The 21,947-nt window shown below is 45.7% G+C and overlaps 1 protein-coding gene across 15 annotated transcripts in view; it reads left to right on the top strand.

The window, feature by feature from the left end:
- The window catches only part of NPHP4 (nephrocystin 4), a 99,702-nt gene extending 78,048 nt beyond the window's left edge, over nt 1-21,654 (top strand). For 8 of the 15 annotated variants that reach the window (XM_039508892.1, XM_039508891.1, XM_039508895.1 and 5 more), the window contains 12 exons: nt 2,983-3,111; nt 6,977-7,185; nt 7,373-7,599; nt 8,262-8,451; nt 9,893-9,979; nt 11,096-11,252; nt 11,456-11,541; nt 12,775-12,860; nt 13,776-13,947; nt 17,147-17,326; nt 19,820-19,963; nt 20,770-21,654. In XM_039508892.1, the coding sequence (XP_039364826.1) occupies nt 2,983-3,111; nt 6,977-7,185; nt 7,373-7,599; nt 8,262-8,451; nt 9,893-9,979; nt 11,096-11,252; nt 11,456-11,541; nt 12,775-12,860; nt 13,776-13,947; nt 17,147-17,326; nt 19,820-19,963; nt 20,770-20,910 (1,808 nt within the window). In that variant the 3' untranslated portion in view covers nt 20,911-21,654. Of the gene's footprint in view, nt 1-2,982; nt 3,112-6,976; nt 7,186-7,372; nt 7,600-8,261; nt 8,452-9,892; nt 9,980-11,095; nt 11,253-11,455; nt 11,542-12,774; nt 12,861-13,744; nt 13,948-17,146; nt 17,327-19,819; nt 19,964-20,769 lie in introns of those variants that run through there. The other 7 variants (XM_039508890.1, XM_039508893.1, XR_005590329.1 and 4 more) reach the window with 7 other exon arrangements.
- The last annotated feature ends 293 nt before the right edge of the window (nt 21,655-21,947 follow it).

Genomic DNA, 21,947 nt, shown 5'->3' with positions numbered 1-21,947 from the left:
CAGGGACTCCGGACAGCTGTTGGCTCTTTTAAGATATGTATTTTCTGTGGTAGCAATAAAGAAAATGTCACTTACATACTGCAAAGACCCATAGTAAAAATCCAACAGTGTCTAAATCGTTAGTTAATGGGAACAGTTATCCTGTCCCTTATGGGAAAAGTCCTATAAAATGTAACAGTGATGAAACTAATAGGGTTCTCCCAGCAGTCACCCTAAAATCTAGAAAATGTAACAGAGACATGACTCTATGGTTACCGCTGACTTTTGTTTTTAAACCATTCTGCAGAATTCTATAGCAGGGATATAATTTTCTATTAAATTCATAGCAAGGTCCAAAAGACCTGTAGAAAAGTTATCATTTGCTCGTAAAAGCTACAGAACTTTTCTATAATGGGCACATTTTCTTGTGACCATGTTGGCAGGGCCACAGTGTGTCTTTTCTACAGTGGCAACCAGTTAGGAGTGCACATTTCACTCAGAAAGCAAGGCCATGTTTTAAGTCTCCCAAACTTGATCTTGTCTTACCAAAACGTTTGGTATTGTTTTGGGCCTATCCAGTGCAAGTCTTGTCAGCCAATCAGTTCATCTGGTAATTTCCATTCCTCATAACAACATCCACAAATTCCAAATTGCATTTACTTCATCTGAGAAGCAAGCTGGAGTGATAAAAGATTTAGCAGGAGGAGACGTTCACTTTTCAGTGGTGCTTTTGAAACCTGAAAAACTTTAGCAAAGTTCATGAGAGGCTGTTACAAAATCAGAAGAAATATGTCTCTCTACTTCAGCCCTGGGCAAATTGACTTTAAAATGCAGCAGAGTGTGTGTTTGGGGAAGCAAATCTCTTTCTGTAGATACATGATGCCTCAACTCCTTAAATCTGAACTTCATTTCACCAGTAGAGACTGCAGGTTTTGCAGTGGCTGTAGTGAGGTTCTGTGAGGACTCCTGTGGACCAAGAATCAAGGACATCCATCTATAAAAAGCCTAATGGTACCTCCTTGGATACCCTTCCCGGGGTTAGAAGGAAGATGCTTTAGATAGTCCAGTTCGCAGCCTGATGCGAAAGGAAGCACCCGAGGTGCAGAGCGAGGCTCCAGCTGGTCAGAGCAGCTGCAGAAGCAGCCAGAGCCATTCAGGGGACTTCCTACAGCTCTGTTGGACCTGCTGTGCCCTGAGTTGATTGGCTGTTTGCTCCAGCCTTCCCCATTCCCCTCCCCCAGTGTCGCTTCCACTCCACACCTGCCTCTCCCCAGGCCTGCCCCACTCACCCTTCTTCCTGTTGACGTCCCAGCCCCCTTCCCTGTCCTTCCCATTCAGCTGATCACCCCCTACTTACCTAACTCAGCTGGGGCACCCCCAGGCTGTCTGCAGCCATCCCATAGTTCAGCCTGCTGTTCTGGTCTCCCCCTCCCCGACCCTGCATCTCTCTGCTTTATTTCCATTGTCGGCGGTTCCAGGCAGGACTGTTGGCTGATCTGTTTTTGTACAGCACCTAACACAATCGGCCCTACTCTTTGTTGGTCATTAGGCACTGCTGTAATCAACATGCCTGATAGTAATAAATGAACTGGAGTCCGTGTAAGTGACTGTAGAAATCCACTGTTATGTTTCAAGGCCACAAAGCACACGCTGTGTTCTGCTCAGATATCAATGAAAAATGAGTACAAATAGGGTAATAGGAGCATTCTTTGCTCTGACAAAGGGAAGCCCTGATACTTCTGTATTTAAATTACACGGGCTAACTGTTCGGGTGGGGGTGCTGGATCAATATGTATAACATTCCTACCCCATAACTGTCCTGCACCGTGCTGTAAACACAGCTCTCTCTCTGCTCAGTCACACGCGTGGGTGCAGATGGATATTTTATTAACATTGCTCTGGGGTATGTCGATTTGTTTCATATGCTTATTTGTTCTGGTTCTGTGAAAGGAACCAGCCTGAAGTTTGTCGAGAGTTGAGAAAGGGGAAAGAAAAATACATAGCCCGAGAAGGGAAAGTGAACTTTAAACACAGTACTTTGAGAAATGGAATTAGCTAAAACAAATTTGTTTAAAAATGGTTGCTCTTAGTCTCTTGCCAGAGAACTGGTTAGCTTTGGGCTATGGTTGTGATAGAAGTTAGATGCATTGGGCCAAATTCTTGATTTCACTGGAATTTTGCCAATTTATAGCAGCAGGGAATTTTTTTACTGCATGTTGTGATCTGGTATCTGTGTCCTGCAGTGACATGAAGCAACTGGCAACAGGTACCCATGGGAGGAGCAGTGTGCTGTATTAGAATAAATGTCACCAATAGGTGGACTGTGAAATGAGACAGTGGTCTCACTCAGGCTCCATTGTCCCTTGCTAGCTATACTGAGTGTGGACCGTGCAGACAAAACTCTCCTGGCTCCAAGAGGTGGTCCCACCAGGGCAGGGTTGAAGCATGTTAACCCTGTGTGTGGGTGAACCTTGGATGTCCATCTGGCACCTTCTTGAGCACTGAACTGTTATTAAAAACAAAGGTATTTTTGTGGGTGCTCAGTGGCCAGGGCACAGAATGGGGAGACTGGTTCTATTCCCAACTCTTCACCTTGGGCGCATGCTGGATGACCGTCAGCAAGTCACTGTAACCTTTCTGTGCCTCAGTTTCCCCATCTGTAGAATGGGGATAATGATCCTGGCCTCCTCTGTGAAGTGCTTTCAGATCTACTGAGGATGTGTTCTAAATAAGTGCTAGGTGTTGTTAGTATTGCAGTCATTGTTAACGCTCCCATTGGCTTTAATGGAAGCAAAGTTAGGCTAACGGAGCACTTCAGAAAATCCTACCCTCAGGGTCCAACTTAAGCAGCGCCTCTCTCCTGTGGTGGATGGGGATCATTGCTGGGCCAGAGTCATTCTGACTCCTCGCTAGCAAGGCAGATCCCCTTAGCAAAGGGTGTTTTTTCTGGGCTTGGCTGGAGCCCGCCTGCCCGTCTTCACTAGCTCTGTGCTTCTGTTGCAGGTCACCTGTGTGAGCAGAGGCTGAAGAAATCAAACTCCTTGCCACCCTCCCGCTCTCGCATTGTCTCCTCGCATGATGGGACCAGCAACTTCCACGGAGGCAGCTTGTTCTCCCTCAATACGCCTGGGGGTAAGTCCTGTTGGCTCCTAGCTCATTGTAGCCTGGCAATAGTTTTTCTCCTGTGCACTATTAAAAATACCAAAGGTGACAATTGCTCAAAGACACAAGTACTGTGTGCACTGGGTCGCTGGATTCGGTGTTTCCCCTTTTCTCCCACAATATCATGTTACAAACATATGTTCTCTCAGTGTGAAGTGGTCCATCTGCTGGTGGGTTATTGGGGATTTTGTTCCCCAAATTATCTCCCCCACGGCTGCTGCCGGATTCGCTCCTCTGTGCTGTGAATGTTCAGAACCTGATGTTTGCTCAGTGGGTGCTGACAAACATACACAGAGATCGGATTTTGCTGAACTCTCCCATCAGCCAATCTTAGGTGATGCTTTTCACCAGACTTGTTCCAGTTCCCAGATATGATCGGGTCCAGGAGGTAAATCCTTAGCTGTTAAGGCACTGAGGCGCGGAGTCCATCCTTTCCCCTTGCTTGTCTGCTGGAAATGAAGCTGTTGTCAGAAAAACACTTGTATGAGCCTCCATCTGCTGAGTTGATGATTCACAGGCCCTATTCTCTCACCTCTTTAATCAGACAAAGTGTTTGCTGAGGTTGGTGCTGTGAAAATCAAGCTTTACTCTGCAGCTCTGCGCCTGCATAGCTAAGCTCCTATACGTGGAATTTACGTTCCTGTTAGTCTGCAATTGCCGGGGATGAGAGATGGCTGTTGATTTTCAGCCTAGCGGTGATTTAAACTCCCTTATATCAGAGAGCAGCAACAGCCCATATATTTAGAGATGGGAAGGCTCAAGTTGAAAATTATATTCCTTTAAGTAATTATTGAAGTTTTGAGGCCTGCTTGCCTTTACCTAGGCCTGGACAAAGAGTCTTGGGCCCAAATTTAACTCCTTCCTGTGAAGGGGGGTGTGTTGCATTCAGGAAATGGGAACCCCTTATGATGTCCTGGTTCAGATGAGCTTGACGTACAGTTCACCTAGCCCTGCCTTTAACAATGGTCACTGCCTGGCATGTAAGGTTTTTCAAACACTTGGGCCTGCTTGTCATTTACATTTAGGCTCCTTGACACTGCTCTCGCAGCATCAGTGAGTCTGCGCCACTGTGCAAATGAGAATCAGGCTCTTAGAGAGAGAAATGAATCTTCCACATTCTGCTCTTCAGCTCACTAAACGCACGGCTGTGCTGAAATGCAAGTGCACGAGAGCACAGACGAACACATACATATGCAGTCTCTGCCCTGTGCTATCCATGTGCAGCTGGAATTGGGCATATTTCTTGAGTAAGAGTCATTGAAATATTTTACCAAATTAAGCACCTGTTCCCGAAGGAGATCCAGATGGTGTGTGAAATGAAAGAGAGCTGCCCATAAGCAGAATTCCCAGGGGCGATAGGGGGTACAGAAATACTATTATGCATCTATGCATGCTTTTAATGGACTTTCTGATGAGTGTCAATAAGACAGGTTGTCCCATTGTGCCCTATTGTGTGTGAGCGATTTATACAACAGCTGTATTCCCGATGAAAAACCTGGGCAGTCTTCTGGGTACCACACTTTGGGAAAGATGTGGACAAATTGGAGAAAGTCTAGAGGAGAGCAACGGAAATGATTAAAGGTCTAGAAAGCCTGGCCAGTGAGGAAAGACTGAAAACAATGGGTTTATTTAGTCTGGGGAAGGGGAGACTAAGGGGGGACATAACAGTTTTCAAGTACATGAAATGTTGTTATAAAGTGTGAATGATAAATTGTTCTTCTTAACCACTGAGGACAGGACACGAAGTAACAGCAACAGCGACTTAGGGGAAAATCTTTTCAACTGTAATGGAAGTTAAGCACTGGAACAAATTACCTCGGGAGGTTATGGCATCTCCGTCACTGGAGGTTTTTCAGGACAGGTTAGACAAACCTACCAGGGATGGTCTAGATGATACTCAGTCCTGCCTCAGTGCAGGGGACTGGACTAAATGACCTATCCAAGTCCTACATTTCTAATGATTCTATGACGAGGCACATGAAGTATTGAAATAATTAGACATTTTGCACAAAGTGTTAAAGAACGTAATGCAGGAAGAAGAAGAATCAGAGATTTTAAGGCCAGAAGGGACCATTATGATCTCCTAGTCTGATCTCCTGCAAAGCACAGAAATTCTCGCATCAAGCCCACACCTTGTGGTTGAGCTAGAGCACATTTTGATGGTATGACTCCGAGGCAGTTGACTATCTCAGAGAGCATGTGTGTACATGTGTGTCTGGACACATGGAAGTGTGTGTGTGTCTGTTCACCAGAGAACCTCACAATTCTGAGAAAAGTCAAAGGTTTAGATATTGAAGCAAATTCTCTGACCTGGAAATCCCTCAAAAACATGCTCCCTCACAAGATTTCCACTCCTCCCCGGTGGGTCAGAAATCCGGTCTGAATCCTCTCTCCCACAGCACACCTTCTTCTAATTCAGCAGGAGTTAGGAAGCACAGAGATATGGGGAATTTAAATCCCTGGCTGGGTGCCACACTCCGGGTGGAGTGCTCCATGTGCTGAGCTGTGCACGCTGGCCTCATGTGGCAGAGTGAATTGGATGAATGCACCCTCCATGGAATGGTTTTGATAACAGAACATTCTGCTTTTAAATTGCAGAATCTCCCCTACTGAGACAGGCTTTTCCAGCCAGGCATCCTCCTTTCCCATTAACTTTTTGACATGGCCCATAAGGTTAAACATTGTGGACACTTGCTGAAATATGACTATTGCTAAAATACGAGCATTTTGGCTCAAGATGTCTAACCTAATTTGCCATGTCTGGGAAGCAGTTAAATGGATTTAAAATTAAATTCAGGTGGGTAATTTGCAAATAACCCTTGTTTACCAATTTTTAAAGAAAATGTAATGCAGCAAGACTCAAAGATCCTGTGTGTGGAGTTTCACGTCATGTCGAGAGTTTAATCCCATGCATCAAGTGCTTGGTAGTGGATTGTATTTCACATATTAAATATTTGGCTGGCACTTCAATTGGGAGCTGCTCCAGTGGCAATTTTGTGGAGAAATGAGAGGGAGGGGAGCGAAAGAACGTTTTAATAAAAATGTAGATGTGTGTATAGTGTTCAGCAGGAAACAGGCAGGTTTTGAATTAAGGGAGAGGAACAGAATTCTCTTTTGGAACATTTGGTGGCTTGAGATTGTTTGATTTATACAATTGCCAGACTATCCAGATGAACCCAGAACCCCATAAATCCCAGATGCTTGTTATTTATTCCGTATTTAATCCAGGCCTCGTAGTTATGTTGTCACTACTGAGAGGAACTTTTGTTGGCCACAGTTGGGATCCACAGGCCAGAGAGAATTAATGTAGCGCAATGTGTTGCTTGGCTTTCCTCCTTACTCAGATCTGGCATGATGGCCACACGTCAGGAGAGAGGTGATTTATCGGCTGCCTGTGGAAAGCTTCAGAAACTGCATAATATAAAAAACTGCCTGACAGCCCTGGACGTGTTGCTTTCACTGCCAGTTTTGGTGCCAAACCCTGGGAGAGGGACCTTGGTATAATTCCACCTACTACCCAGGCTTCTACTGGGACTACTCAGCTTTAACTGGCCCCAGAGCCAGACTAAGGCTTGGTCAAGGAAAGAACAGCATGTACCGCAAAGTGGCTGTTCCTCAGCTCCCCTTCCTGGTGGTCACCGCTTCACTTAGCTTGCCAGTCTAGAAGGCTTCAAACACCTGCATGCTTGAGGCAACTCGAGTCAGCATATCCGTCTGTTTGCCCATGTCATCCATCCATCTCCCTGTCTCAGCTGGTTACTGCACTGCTCCCCATGGGGTCCACACCCCGACTCCCTCAGCCCCAGACTCTGACGCTTGTTTCCTTTGCACCCAGCTAAGAACGTGTCCCAAGCCCAGAAGCTGGCGGACGTGGACAGCGAGCTGGCTGCCATGCTGTTCAGCCGCCTGCAGGAAGTGAGCACGGCCTTCCAGCACGCCAGCCGCGAGGCCAGCGCCATCCGCAGGCGGAAGCTGGAGAGGATGATGATGGTGCGACAGCTCGAAGCCCAGGAGGATGTCAGTGGGAGGAGAGCAAGCCTCATGGTGAGCAGCACAGAGCGCTGTCGGAACGATCTTGGGACCAGAGAGCAAACGGGAGCCAGGCCTGACAAAACACCCTGTAGCATCTCTTGTGTCAGGGCTTGGGTCGGGTTCCTTCAGATGAATCCTCAGACACGCAGGGGAGGGGCCCACATCAGTGTGTTGGTCATAGGCGTCTCTTCTTCAATAGGGCCGGCGTGAGGAGCGCATCCAGCACTCCAGGGACCTGCAGATTATTGATGCCTACCGGGAGCGCATCAAGGCCGAGAGCATCTCTAGCATGCTGATTCAGGCCATCACCACCAACTACACGCTCTATGCCACGCTGGGCACAGCAGAGTTCTTTGAGTTTGCCCTGAGAAACCCATACAATGTCCAGCACACGGTGACGATCGAGATCGACCACCCTGAGCTGAGGTAGGAGCCAGAGACATTCTCCCCTCCAAAATACGGCACGTTACCCTTGGAAAGCCAGCCCAGAGCAGAGAGGCACTTACGGAAGTGCGAGACAAGAGGTGTCTTTGGGATTGAGCTTGTTGCTTTTCCATCTAGCGTTTGAGGCTTTATTGGGGAAGGGGTCAGTATATAATGAGGGCTCCATCATATACCAATGACCGGCTTCCCCCCTCCAGAGATTTCACTTTTCTTTGTTTTCTTCCCACCTCCCGTATCGCTATCCAAAGGGATGGGAGAATGCAAGTTACCGAGAAGCTAAGCACAGAGGAGTTGCCACACTAGGTCAAATCTACCCTAGTTATCCTGCCGTTAGCAGTGACCAATGCAACCACCATCTGTAATTCACGTGCTTCGCTGTGCAGTGTTCGGGGTGGGATAGGGGGTGTATTGGGGGAGAGGAGAGGTCTTCATTTCCCAGATCAAAGGTGTGGTGGATTTTGGAGTTTTCTTTCCATTTAATGTGTGCGTGCACATTCCAGCCATGGTCTTTGTTCCAACACCTCCCCTTCCCCACGCCCCTGCACGCGCATGCACACTGAGGTTTAGGTATAACTCACAGCCTCATTTTGGGATCGGGGGGAACCCCAGCTCCCGGGTTTCTGTCCATGATTTTTTTTCCACAGTGTTATTGTGGACAGTAGGGAGTGGAGACATTTCAAAGAGCTGACCCAAACATTGACTACTCCAGTAGAAGAGGACATGTTCCATCTTCAGGACAACCTCATGCCTCAGGTCTACCTGCGCCCCAGAGAGACCATTCACATTCCATTTAAATACCAGACCTTCTCTGTAGACCACACTGTCATGATGCAGGTACATTTCTTCTACTATATTCTGACATAGGACAAATAAAACAATGAGGAAAGGGTTCATTTGCCTACCATCGTTATCTAGAATTAAACATGATGCTAACTGTATAAACTTCTATGCCCATTTTATAACCAGTGCTATTTCTAGCAGGTGATGGGTAGTATGCCACATCGCTTAACATCAGCTGTTCTGTATATTGCTTTCTATAGCATTTCTATGTTTCTGTTCCTGCTGTCTGGTATCACACCAAGAAATTTACAGAAATATGACTTAGCTTATAAGGGGAGGCTTAAAAATATCAGGTCTTTATTACGGAGGAGCAATGGCTGAACGTCTTTGGGAGATGCCAGAAATATCTGGAAGAGGCTCTTCTGTCCCAGCCAGAACCAGGACACAAAGAACACACAACATTGGAAAAAATAAGAAGGGACTCAACCTTCGAAGCCAAAGTGGCTTGTCCATCTGTTGTGATTGAATAATAGCAAACACACACACAGTGGTTGTGAGGCTCACATGGAGATGAAAAAAGAGAGGGCTTGAATTTTAAAGACAGGGCACTCGCTTCAGGGGGAACAGTCCCCTCTGCCTCTGGTTCACGTCTGCCTGTGCTTCTCAGTTCTTGATGTGTTCAGATTTAGGGCCACATTCACTGGTGTAACTCCATCAGTGGGATGAACGCGACCCGTAGTCTGCTCTTTAGAAGCACAAAACTGGCTTTTAAAATGAGATTGTATCCAAATTGTTCCCTTTTATTCCCTTTTTAGCTCAATGCCACAGAATAAATGAACAGGCGAGACAAAGCTGCTGGGTGCTTGTAGAATTCAGAGGGTTAGGCCAGAGGTACAAGCCAACATGTAATCCGACAGGGCTCCTTTAACTCTCAGCCCTGGGACCGAAGAGAGGGTTCAAACGATAACAGTCCTCCTCCCAGTCTCTTGATGCTGTCTGCAAGGCATTGCACTATTTTATTGATGTTCTCAGTTTTTAGCAAAGCCACCAATGATGAGAACATGCAGAAATCTAGAAAAGCAACTCTCACTTCCTCAACAACACTGCGAAGAGGCCAGTGACAGCAAGGAATTGGCAATTCACGGTGTTTTAAAGTTAGTACCCGAGTTCCCAGCTGCAAAGGAGAGCTCTTCTAGAGCACAGCAGTTTGTGTTTTACAGGACAACATTGTCTTTCAGATCTGCAGAGTGGTTCTCTGCTTTCCCAACGTGCAGGGAACTTTCACTGAGCTGTGTATGTAAAGAGCAGCTGATCAAGAGCAGAGGGACAGCTGGAGAGTCTGGGAGGAGAATTTAACCTTTACTAGTTTTCATTGTGATACGGTTTCTTAAACATTATAGATTTAGAACAAAACAGTGGTGAAAAATTCCAAAGAATGCATTCATAACATGAGGTACACTGCTTCTTTGCATGATTACTGCTTCTTTATTTCTAGCAGGGCCCTGCTGAGCTGAGATTCAATAAAGGCACAGAAGCTGCACCCCCCTGGAAGTCCAGTGCCATGCTGACAAAACGCATCAAGGTAACAGAGGCAAAAAGAAGTGCTGTCACTTAGGTGGACTGCAATGAGTTTTACAGCCTGTTACAGTGATCAAAACCCTGTGACAAAGATTGAGCCTACACATATATAATTCCTTTTAACTGGCCATTTATGGCAGGCCATAAAGCTTTTCATGATAAGGAAGTAAACGTTTATGAATTTCATTGGATGTCTATTGTAGTGTATAGAAATAGGGTAGTGTCCCTTTTAATGTGTTGTGAGCCCTCTGCTGATGTTCACTGTGTTCTCTGTTGTAAATGCCACCACAAACCAGCACGGCAGGGTATAGGTAACTAGGCTGTGTGTGTTTTTATGTATTTAGTGAACGTGGCTATTTAGGACCCAGTCCTGTCTGTGCGGCTTCTCATACAGTTTTTGTTATGAAAAGAGCAAAAGACAATGACTTTACAGCCTGGCAAGCATATTTTTAAAAAGGATTTTGTTTGCAAACGTATCTATTGACCTCTATGTCAGCATCCTGAGCTTGGTTTTTAATTCCTCTATCAGGTATTGGTTTAAAGCTACTCCCCTGAAAATACATGGTTTCAGTGCCCTGGAGATTCCATTCACAGTTTTAGATTTTACCATCACATATTTATTTAAATTGAATTTTCTTAATAGCATCCTAGGTCCCCTGCTATTCGGTGGTAACTACTTCAGAGCTGTAAACAGATTGAGTTGATTTTGTTCCCATTATTGATCAGAGTGAAAGCCAGAGATGGTATTTTCTCTTGCTGTAGCACAGGGGTTGGCAACCGTCGGCACACGGCCCATCAGGGTAATCCTCTGGTGGGCTGCAAAAGATTTAGTTTACATTGACCGTCGGCGGGCAATGTGGGAAGTGGCGCGGGCCGCAGGGACGTGCTGGCCACCGCTTCCCGCAGCTCCCATTGGCCGGGAACGGTGAACCACGGCCACTGGGAGCTGCGGGGGGCCGTGCCTGCGGATGGTCAGCGTAAACAAAATGTCTCGTGGCCCACCAGCGGATTACCCCGATGGGCTGCATGCGGAAGGTTGCCGACCCCTGCTGTAGCATCTGTTGATGGTCTCTTTTCTTTCTCTCTCAACGAATTCATTGTTCTTTTTTGTTTTGCACAGATCTCCTTTAAGGCAAATGGTGACAAACCCATTGCAATTCTCAGTGTTAATGTGGAGCCCCAGCCCCACGTGGTGGATCAGACATTCCGATTCTATCACCCGGAGCTCACCTTCCTGAAGAAGTCCATACGGTTACCTCCATGGTACACCCTGCCAGGTAACTGTCTGCATCCAGCTGAGAACTGGCATGCAAATACTGTGTCTGCTTGTGTTTCCATGTTTTGTTTTGCAGGGTTGTAGGTTTTAAAGAGATACATGCTTAGAGATTTGCCAGCTTGCAGGCCTTCCTGCTAACAAGGGCAGGAAATGGGCCTATGCCTAACAGCAGGGAGAGTGGTCATCTTATGCTCTTTCCCCCAGGTGCCCCAGCAGGAATGCCAGGTGGGGAACCGGAGATGTACGTCCGCTGCAGTGATCCCAACATCATTTGCGAAACAAAAAAAATGGTACTAACAAAAATCAAGCGGAAATCCAGTGGAGTAAATCCTTTACGTTCACCATCTCTATTCTATTGATCGCTTTATCTAAAGCGGAGATACCGTGCACCAATAGTCATCGATCTGTAATGATAGACTATTGGGTGTTACTAGGTTGTGACTGCCTCACTCTCCTGTTAAAAAGGAACAGAACTTCTCTAGCCTGCTCTTATCATATTTGCAGCGTGTGTTCAATACCGCAGTTTATACCATAATTTGTCATGTTGCCCTGCATTGCTCATGTGAAAAAAGGCCAGATTTGTAATGCTGGTGGAAACTGCCACTTATGGAAACACCATCTCTCCAGCTAGGTGCCACAGATAAATTCTTCAGAAATCAGAGGTTCTAAAACGACCAGTAAGGAAAGAAAGAAAAATGTGTCCTGATTGAATAGACCGCAAAACCTCAGCTGGATTGCGGTGCTGCTCTCTGCGTCACATTCCAAGATAGCATCCAAGTACTCAAGACTCGGATACTGCAAGGGGGAGGCCCACCCGATCGATCAATCAATCAATCAATAAACAGATCGATTGAACTTCTGATCCCTTTCCTTTCAGGCGATGATATTTCTCCATCATACAAGTGTTCTTGATCTCCTGCATCTCCCTCTGATGGCCTGCTCCAAAGCCCATTGACAGTCAGTGTATCTACTTCATAACTGAGATGCTTTCAGGGCCCACAGAGGTTAACGACAGGCTCTCACTGACGGTCAATGGGCTTTGGATCAGGCCATCAGAGGGAGCTGCATAGAAAAGCGGCTCATGATGTGCTCTGTGTTGGAATTTTTAGCTCTGATTCCAAGTTTCCTGGGTTTTATTTTCAGCCGGTTGGGATTTAAATGAAAAACAAACTCACACATAAATGCGGATGATAATGAAGGTGCTTGTTAATTGCCATTGCAGAAATCTGCTAGCATGGTAATTGGATTATGGCTTGCTAGAAAACTTGGGAAAATTCTGCAAAATCTAATTACTGAAACAGACCCGGAATGTGAGAGCCATTTGTATCCTCTTTTGTAATTAAAAATGCTGGAAGAAGCCAAGCTGTATAATAATTGAATAGGGTAGTTTAGCTGGGTTCTGGAATCCTCTGCTTGTGGACGTGAAGTGGTAGGGGGTTAAAATAAAGGGAAAAGGAACCTCATTAGCTGGTTTGATCTCTGGGTTAACTATTCTAATGATGCTTTCTGATTTCTGTACTCAGGGTCCTGGGGAGCCACAGGATGTGTTCTTAAAAGTAGCTGGAGGACCAAGCCCACAGATCAAAACATTCTTTGTTGCTATTTACACGTAAGTAGGAGAATCCAAAAGTAGAAGAGTGAGAATTCTCCAGAAACCTTGTCAGAGCAGATAAGGAAATGCACATGGAACATTCCTAGGACACTGGTTCCAGCGCATGACTTATTTTTCTGACAAGCAAAAATCTACAAGAAGATCTGTATGATTCTCTTGAGATATGTCTGCTTGCAAAACCCGGACTAGGGTGGAAGATCTTAAGAGGGTTCTGAAGATTTTTGTACAAGAGACCATAGAAAACACAGGCACATGGTGTGCATTCAGTCTTCACACCCAGAGCGAGAGCCCACTTTCTGAGAAACTGTTCATTACAACGATCTGTGTCTTTGGCAGCTGAGCTCTGAATGAGGGCCAGGGTGAGATGAAATAACAGCGGCTCCCTCTGGCTGGCTGCTTTTTACTTAGTTGCTTTAGACAAATTCATCTTGTCTCACTTAATGAATTATTTCCCCCCAGTTGAGCTCTGTGGTGTTGCCTTGTACAGCTTGGAGGAGTGAGCATCCAGGTGGGGAGAAGACTCACTCCATCCCCCCTCTGATCACTGCGGGGTGTGCGCCCTGCATATCCTCTGGGCCTGTCTGAGCCTTGGGGCAGCAGCTCAGCTTGACTTTCAACGTGACTTAAACTCCAGAAACAGCCAGGTGCTTTCGAAAATTTCACCCTGCATAAGGTTGCCTGGGAGTGAAGTCGATTCACATATCTCAGCCAAACATGTCTTCTCTGGAATTCCTGTACATGCCTTTTACAAGGTGTATGTGAATGCAGGTGCAAATGCTTCGGAACTGGAAGCACAATTTCCTTCTTCCCATCTGCAGTTGTATGTTTTCATTAATTTGGAAATGCCTCCTGAACCAGTGTCACCTTTTCCTTTGCCACAGTCATGACAGGCGCCTCTTCTTTCTGCTCCAGGGACGCCTGGCTTGCTGCTCCCATTCAGATCTGGCAATTTTACCTTCACTCGCTGCAACGTGTGGACGTTAGCTGCATAACTGGCCAGCTGACCCGCCTTTCCTTGGTTCTCAGGGGCACCCAAACGATCAGGAAAGTGAGAGCTTACACCTCGCACACACAGGAGCTGAAGGTAGGCTCTGCCATGGGACTCAGCAGGGCTTGCTGCCAATTCCTCTCTTCCTTCCCCCACCACAAAGAGAAACTTTTCATTTGGAAGAGGCTGTAGTTAGGGGTGAGTTGAAAATTAGTGAAATCCTTCACAATTATAATTATGAATGGACTTACATTGACAGTCCCAGTGAAAATAACCCTCCAATATGAAACCAATCCCATTAGGGATTATGAACAATTTACTGCCATAAAGTCTTCATTATAATTATCTTTTGATTAAAGGCGTCATGTGTAGGATCATTGGTACAAAACCCCAGAGGGCAAATTATCTGAATTAATGAGACTATCCAAAGACTAATAATTTCTTTAGAATTCATTTAGTCATAATTATAAATGTGAATAATAAAAGAGACACAAACTCCATTGCCACGCCATAAATTAGGAAATAAAGAAATCCGTGTTTAAATGTTGTCCTCACTGAGGCAGAACGTGGAGATGAATCCCCTTGGCGGCGTCCAGAGCGAGCTCAGTCACCACAATGGGCGGCTTTCACTGCGGTGACCTGAATTATGGTTGGGAGTTGTACATCTTGAATTCTGTATTAGCTTCTCATGATGTAGGGGCTGGACTGTAGTTGGCCGAAGTGGTAATTAAAACTGTAATACATTGCAGGGAAGCATGTGTGAGAAGGCAGCCCCAGCCTGGAGCACCCTCCTGTGGCAGACCATGGCCTGGTCTGCCTCAGTTTCCCTTTTCTGAGTCCTCCAAAACAATCCAAACAGTCTTTCTTACTGTAAATATAGCTCTTGTTGGGTTCATTTATTACAAAAGTCCCATGTCCATAAATTATTACAAAAGTTCCACAGCCATAGTCCAGATTTCCCCCAACATAGTCCAACCAGTACATGTAACATACAGCCCCGGTGTCCCTCACCACATCCCGGATCTCCAGTGCAGCCCTCTCCTGTCCTTGTACCAGGACAGCCACCCTTCCACCCAGAGTGCAAACCCTCTTTTCCCAGCAGGAACCCCCCCAGCCTCTCTCCTGGGAACATTCTTGTCAGGGGAGCTCCCCTCATTCCCCCTGACCCTCTCATGGTTGCTCTGGGTCCAGATCTGGCCCTGGAGATGTCAGTGGGTAAGCCCCTTTGCAGCTCCCTTGCCTTCAGCCCTCTGTGGCCCCTGGCTCCAGCTCTTCAGCTTAGAGCCTGCAGCCATCTCCTGCTGCTCCTCCTGGTGCTTTCAGCCCTCCATAGCCCTCCAGCCCTGGCTTTCTGGCTTGGGGACACACGAGCCAGCAAAAACCACTTGCTGATCTCCTGCCTTTTCTAGGAATCACCTTCTGCTTCCTTCTGGGACCTCCTCTGGTGTAACCTGCCCCTGACTGAACCAGTCCGCTCTGACTCACTGGGCCTCTTCCTAACCTTTATTGGCACCCAGGTGCTGGCCTCCTGCCCTCTTCATCGGACAGATGGGGACTCCTGCCCTGGCAGAGGGGAGCTAGGCCTTCTGCACAGGGGCCAGCTACGCTGTGACCATGCACATCAAACTCTGTTCAGATTTTACATAGATGCCGCTTTGCCTTTAGACTGGCCTCTTCCAAACCCTCTTGACACTCCTTGAGCTTTGCTCCATCAATATTATTAGTTCAGGACCAAATTATCAAAGTGTCCACTAATTGTGGCTGTTCCAACTTTTAGCTAGCCAGCTGGAACCCCCTAGAGCCTGATTTTAAGAGGTGTTGAGCACCCATAACTTGCCCTGCTGTCAGCTGGAAATTGGGGTGCTTGCCAGCTCAGAAAATCAGGCTCTGTGAGTATAAAAAACTGGCCAACAAGCGACAGAGGCACACAGAATTTTGAAAACGTGGGCCTCGATCTCACGACTTGTGCCTGTGCTAAGTGACGCAGGTTTAGCAAATGGTTTTCACTGAACTCTAAGGACTAGCTCCAGACTCTCCTTCCTAGAGCAGGTTGATAAGCATCTCGGAGTGTGAATACCATGCTAATGTGGAGAAGCTGAGCTTGTCAGCAGGTGAGGAAAGCATTAGACCCTGCCAGATAAGGCTCTGGGGCCTCTCTCAGGAGATTAACCTCCCTCCTCTCCTTGTTTGCTGTGTAATGTCACATGGGTCTTTTATCTGATTCATGAATCTGGCACCTAAAACGAAAGTGTCTGTTACCCTGGTATTTCAAAGTATCTTTTTCACCTCAAGTAGGAAGTTCCAGCTATACAAATAACCTGCCCTTTCCTTCTAGCTAATCAGATGGTATTCTGGTAGTCGATATCCTATTGATAGGGCTCTCAGAAAAGAATTTTTAAGTAAAACACAAAATGCCAGAACTGTCTTTGCTCTGTGTGTGTATAAAATAAAAATGATAGCTGTAACATTAAAGTACATAACTCAACAAAACCAACAAATACATTCAGAGACTATCTGTTTTGCACATGGCATCTCATGCCTCAAGTATACCTTCAATGCATAGCACTCTGTTGGTAGCATTTTTTTGATCCTGCATCAGGCATCCACAGGGCAGTAACAGGGTTAACATTTCTAGCTGAGATGAGCACTCTAGATCTTGCTAACTACATTTTTGTTATTGAAATTCATTCTGCTAAGCAAAGTTTCTCTGCAGACAGACTCTGAATGTGCAACTCAGACAGAGATTTTACAATGAAGTTAGAGCCTAGTTTATTAATGCAGCCAGCTTTAATTTCCTTCTCAGAAACACACATTTCTGAACATTTGATCAGTGTCTAATTTATATTCCAAACTGGAGTCTAGAAGGTACAGTAGATTAGCTTCCCTTCTGACTTGATCAAAGGACACCAGGTTGGTGCCTCTAAAAAGATCTTTTATGGCACATGTAAAAATTTGGGTTAATTTCTCCTTCACCGTCTCTCATGCTGAGACTATCCCAATAACATGCCGATGACTTTGACCATCACTGATACCATCTTTCGTTTTCATCTAGACAATTCTGATTTTCTTGCATTTTTAATATAAAACATTTTGAGCTGGAATGTACCAGACTGAGACCTAATTTCCACGACCAGAGAGATACATCATTTGGGGATTCTAATTAAACCTTTTCATTGTCTTTCCTGAGAGGCAGAGAGGCCTCATCAGCATGTGTAGAATTTGTGTTCCTACGGCTTGGTTGCCGCACTAAGTTGTGGCCATTCCTGCCTGTTTCCATTTTGCTCGCTTCCTGCAGGTGGATCCCAAAGGCGTGTTTATTCTCCCTCCGAATGGGGTGCAGGACCTGCATATTGGTGTGAGGCCTCAGAAGGCTGGCAACAGATTTGTTTACCTCAATCTGGTGGATGTGGAGTACCACCAGCTTGTGTCGTCCTGGCTGGTGTGTGTTTCCTGCCGACAGCCTGTCATTTCTAAGGTACCTGGGTGCACCCATATAACAACATTCCAGGCAGGTCACTCTGACGGTGTGTCACTCGTAAGCCTAGAATGTCTGTTGAGTCAGTGTGAAGTGATGGAAACAGCTACAAGCATGGCTGAGAGCTCTCTTTGTTTAGAATGTTGCCTGGTTCAGTCATCACTGGGATTCGTGGTCTGTTACCATCAAATTTTTAAGTTCTCAGCCATGTTGTCTCTACAAATTACCCTGTGCGACACCATGGGCTGTTAGCTGCTAGTTAAATCTTATTTGCCAAAGATGAAACTGCCCTGAGTGCAAAGTGAGCTGACTAGTTTTACTGGAACGGTCACTACCATCCATAGCTATCTATTTACTGCGACTGTCTATCTCTGTCACCCATCACCATAGCCTTTAGCCACCACTTCTTGTCAGAAATCAGTCCCTTGCATTGTGTATGAAAAACTTCCAAATCATTCATTGTACAGGAAAGGGCAAGACTATTGTCCCGTGTTGTTAGAACTCCAGAATGTGTGCAGAACATTTTGATTTTTTTATTATTCTCTGGACAGTGTTTTTCTTTCTTTGCAGTCTCTTCAACCTTGAAAGACTCTTCCCTTCACCAGGAGTAGATTATAGGATCATAAAACTGATTCCTAAACATCTGGGACAGATAGTGACAAAACCACTTTATTCTTTGAGTTAATCACCTTAAAGTTGTAATATTTTAACAACTAGCCCCAAAGTAATTGCCTTCACATGCCATATACAATCAAATTGCCATAGGAATTATAATAATAACTTAGTATTACTATATCTGGACAGCTGCTTTAGATATGGTCCTGGGTATAACCAGAGGAAGCACTAGTGGTTTTTCCCTTTGTACATTAATCGGGAGAAGGAGTAGTATTTTATATATATATATATATATATATATATATATATATATATAGGCCCCAGGTCAGGAAAGCACCGAAGCAGAAATCCATGCCTATTCAGGAAAGCATGTGCTTAACCGCCACTGAAGCCAGCGGGACTTTATGCACGCCTTCAAGTGCTTTCCAGAATCAGGGCTGTAGTGGCATGTGTGTCTATGGAAACAGTTGTGGGTAGCTCTTGTATTCAGAATAGATCATAGAGGATTTTGATGGAACCTGGGGCATGTTATGGGTTACATCGTGCAGCGCACTGTGACCTGGGTCTAGGATACACTTAAGCACGTGCTTAACTTTCAGCCCATGAACAATCCCACTGAAAACCATCAGAAAATCATGTTCGGCCTCTGTTTTGAGGGTAGCTCCACCCATAGATCCCCTGTTCTGAAAGTCAGTCACAGCAGGGGTATTTCCTATTAACGCTGACTCCAGTCTACTCTGGGATTTCGGGCCAAAGTAGTAAATTGGATTTCCCATTTAACTATTGTTCAGTTTTAAATGTTTCCCTGAAATACTCCATATTGGGGGAAGTTAAGCACAACATTACAGCACTGCTACACTTCCCTCGTAACGACAGAACCACTCCCGTATGCCGTGTCATGGGAATTAGCACCATGGTTGTCCTAATGGAAATAAATTACCTTGCTGGCGAAGGAGCCTGGCTATGATCCCAGCCGAGTCCCTTTGTCATTCAGGCTAACAACTCCATATATACAAAAGACTCGCTGCAGAATTCAGGCTGGGGGAGCTGCCTGGGAGCTGAGAGGGAAGCAGGGGGAGGTGAGGGAACTAATGTATTCACAGTGAATGAAAGTTTCCCCTGTGCAAGGCCTATGCAGCACTTTAGCCTTCAATAAAGGGTTTCAAGTTGGATTTAAGTGGGCCCTCTCCAGCACACCCATTGGGAATAGCATACAAAGGATCCACTGAGGAAGAAAAGTTCCTCTGACCAGCACTAATGAGTAGACATGAGGCATTGCAACCAGCACTGACACCATCGCCATGGGGTGTGTAGTGGGGAGAGAAGGGGCTGATCGTGGTAGCCTGAAGACACCCCTAAAAGTTTCTGGTCAAAACATTTTGAAAGGGATTTTCAAAACCACTGAGCCTCGGCCTAATGAGGGTTCGACCATTGGCTTCGGAGGGAGCAGATTTGGGCCAGCCTTGAGTACTTTGGACCCACCTGCCCCTTGTTCCTTTGAACATGGTCCTAGGAGATTTGAATCCACAGTTAGCCTTAGAACGATAGCTAGTGGGGACTGGATAGCTCCTTTCGGATCTTCTAGTCCCTATGCCTGGCAGCAAGAACAGAAGACGTCTCTGTTATTCCTTCCATAAATGGCCTGAAGAGCATCTGCGATTGGGTCATAATCACTTCGTCTCCATGTTCTAATAACTCATTGCTGGGTTCTGACCCTTTGCAAATTTACTGAACATTTTGGTAGTGACTCTAGAATAAAGGGAAATCTTCCTGTGGGTGTTTACTACACTACATGGGAAACCATTATGCTTTTACTGCAGACTTGGCCTGTGTCAGAACTGAAATGACAATGCTGTGATTTCTTATATGTAACTGCAGGCATTTGAAATAACACTCCCTGCTGGCGGAGGGAAAGGCTCCAACAAGCGGATCACATACACAAACCCGTATCCCTCCAGGAGGATGTACTTCCTGCATACCAACCGAGCTGACCTGCTGCAGTTCAAGGAGGATTCCTTTGAGGTAGCAAACCAAACAGAGTGGCGGGAGAAGCTCAGATACCCTTGCAGTAGGCCTGCTTGTCTTTCCAGTTTTCAATCCTCAAAGGTTTTCCAAAGTTAATGATTTTCTCCAGTGCCCAGTGGCTAACTTAACTTCAGAGATGCTGCACCTATTGACTTCAGTAGGAGTTCTGGGAGGTGAACATGTTTGAAAATCACTCCAAGAATGTTTTTCTGCATGTCGTGGTCTGTTGTGGGGTCCATCATTTGGTTTTTACCATGAATCCTAGAATGCATGTTCCACTCACAGCGAAACGGCACCATTTGCTCAGGGAGACTGGAAATAGATGAGTCACTTGCTGGAGGATTCTCTGCAGCTTGAGGTCTTCAAACCACAATTTAAGGACTTCAATAACTCAGACATAGGTTAGGGGTTTGTTACAGGAGTGGGTGGGTGAGATTCTGTGGCCTGCGTTGTGCAGGAGGTCGGACTAGATGATCATAATGGTCCCTTCTGACCTTAAAGTCTATGAGTCTATGAATAAGCTTCATGTAGTTTGGAAACTTTAGACTTCTTTTGTGCTCTGTAAGAGTTTGCTAGGGAAAGGTGTTGCTGTCTGAACTCAGTGGGTTGGGATGTCTGACACCGGGACCAGGTAGAAATCACATGTTATGTGTTACTGTCGGGCACACCTCCCTTGCCTGTTTTGTCAGCCGACTGACCCCTCTTGCAGCTTGGTACCTAATGCACATGTGTGTGCTAATGTGAGCCATGCTGGTGTAGGGAGAATGGAGATGTTTAGCACTGTCATCTCACTCTTTTTGCAGATTGGAGGAGGGGAGATGTACACGATTGGCTTGCGGTTTGCACCAAGCCAGAGCACCGGGGAGGAGGAGATTCTGATTTATATCAATGACCATGAAGACAAGAATGAAGAAACCTTCTGTGTGAAGGTTGCCTATCAATAAAGAGGAGGCTTTGCCTGAGGGCCAGTAGAATGACGTGTTCGTGGAGCATCTGTCGAAGCTTTCATCTTACTCCACCTACCACGAGACATAGTCCTGTTGTTATTATCAGCTGTAGAGACTTTTCCCTCCATAGATTGTCTGTTTCTGAATTTCCTTGACCATGTTTATTTGTAGACAGAAAACCGATTGAGCTACTCTGTGAACCTAGTCCACATGCTGGCAGGATGGGGTTCCTTCCTCTTTGCAGTTTGCCACTATCTAATCAAGCCATGGCCAAGTCACTATGATTTATTGTCCGACTAAATTCTTGGCACACTGACGTGACCTCCAATGATGTAACATAGCCATATTTGTTCTACTTAAAATGGTAAATTAATCTCTATATATTTATACCATATGCCACGGTCCAGACGATTGTCACTACTTCTGTTATCCTTTGCTGGGCCGTGAGCTTGTGTGGATTTTTATTTTTTTAATTCTTTTTTAACAGATCTTAAAAAGCTGCATTTCCAGAATATGTATGTTTAAAGTATTTTGTTTTTTTAACTGAATTTTGTACACAAAGATGACAATTTTATGGTAGTTTACTCATTCCAGTTCATCTAAATTGTTGCACAGAACCCACGGAGTGCAGCATAGAGGTTTCTGTTACAAGGCTTCTGTTTGCCAGTAGCTCCCCATTGCATGCTGGTGCAAGCATATGGGTTGTCCTTCCTCTTGCTAATCCCTTTAAATGACAGCTCAGAAGCTCTCCACAATCCAGCCCATCACCTGCATTTCTATGAACTGTCCCAGAAGCTAGAAAGGCTCAGCAGGTTCTGTGTGATTTCAAATCACTCAGCTCAGAGCTCATGCATTGTTTGAATTGACAGAAGATAATCTCTTCTAAAGGTGAGCACTAGAGATGTCAAAATTGTCTGACACCGGAATTTCATTTAATCTCTGAGCACACAGCATCCAAATCTGGTATCGGTTTCAGGGTAGGGACCCTTGCAGATCTAAGGCAAAGGTGGGAGCTGGAAAGCATGAATCAGGCG

Source organism: Mauremys reevesii, linkage group 21 (assembly GCF_016161935.1).
Source record: "Mauremys reevesii isolate NIE-2019 linkage group 21, ASM1616193v1, whole genome shotgun sequence".
In the NCBI taxonomy this organism is placed as follows: Eukaryota; Metazoa; Chordata; order Testudines; family Geoemydidae; genus Mauremys; species Mauremys reevesii.
Note: the sequence above shows the minus strand (reverse complement) of the source record. Positions and strands in the feature narration are given on the sequence as shown.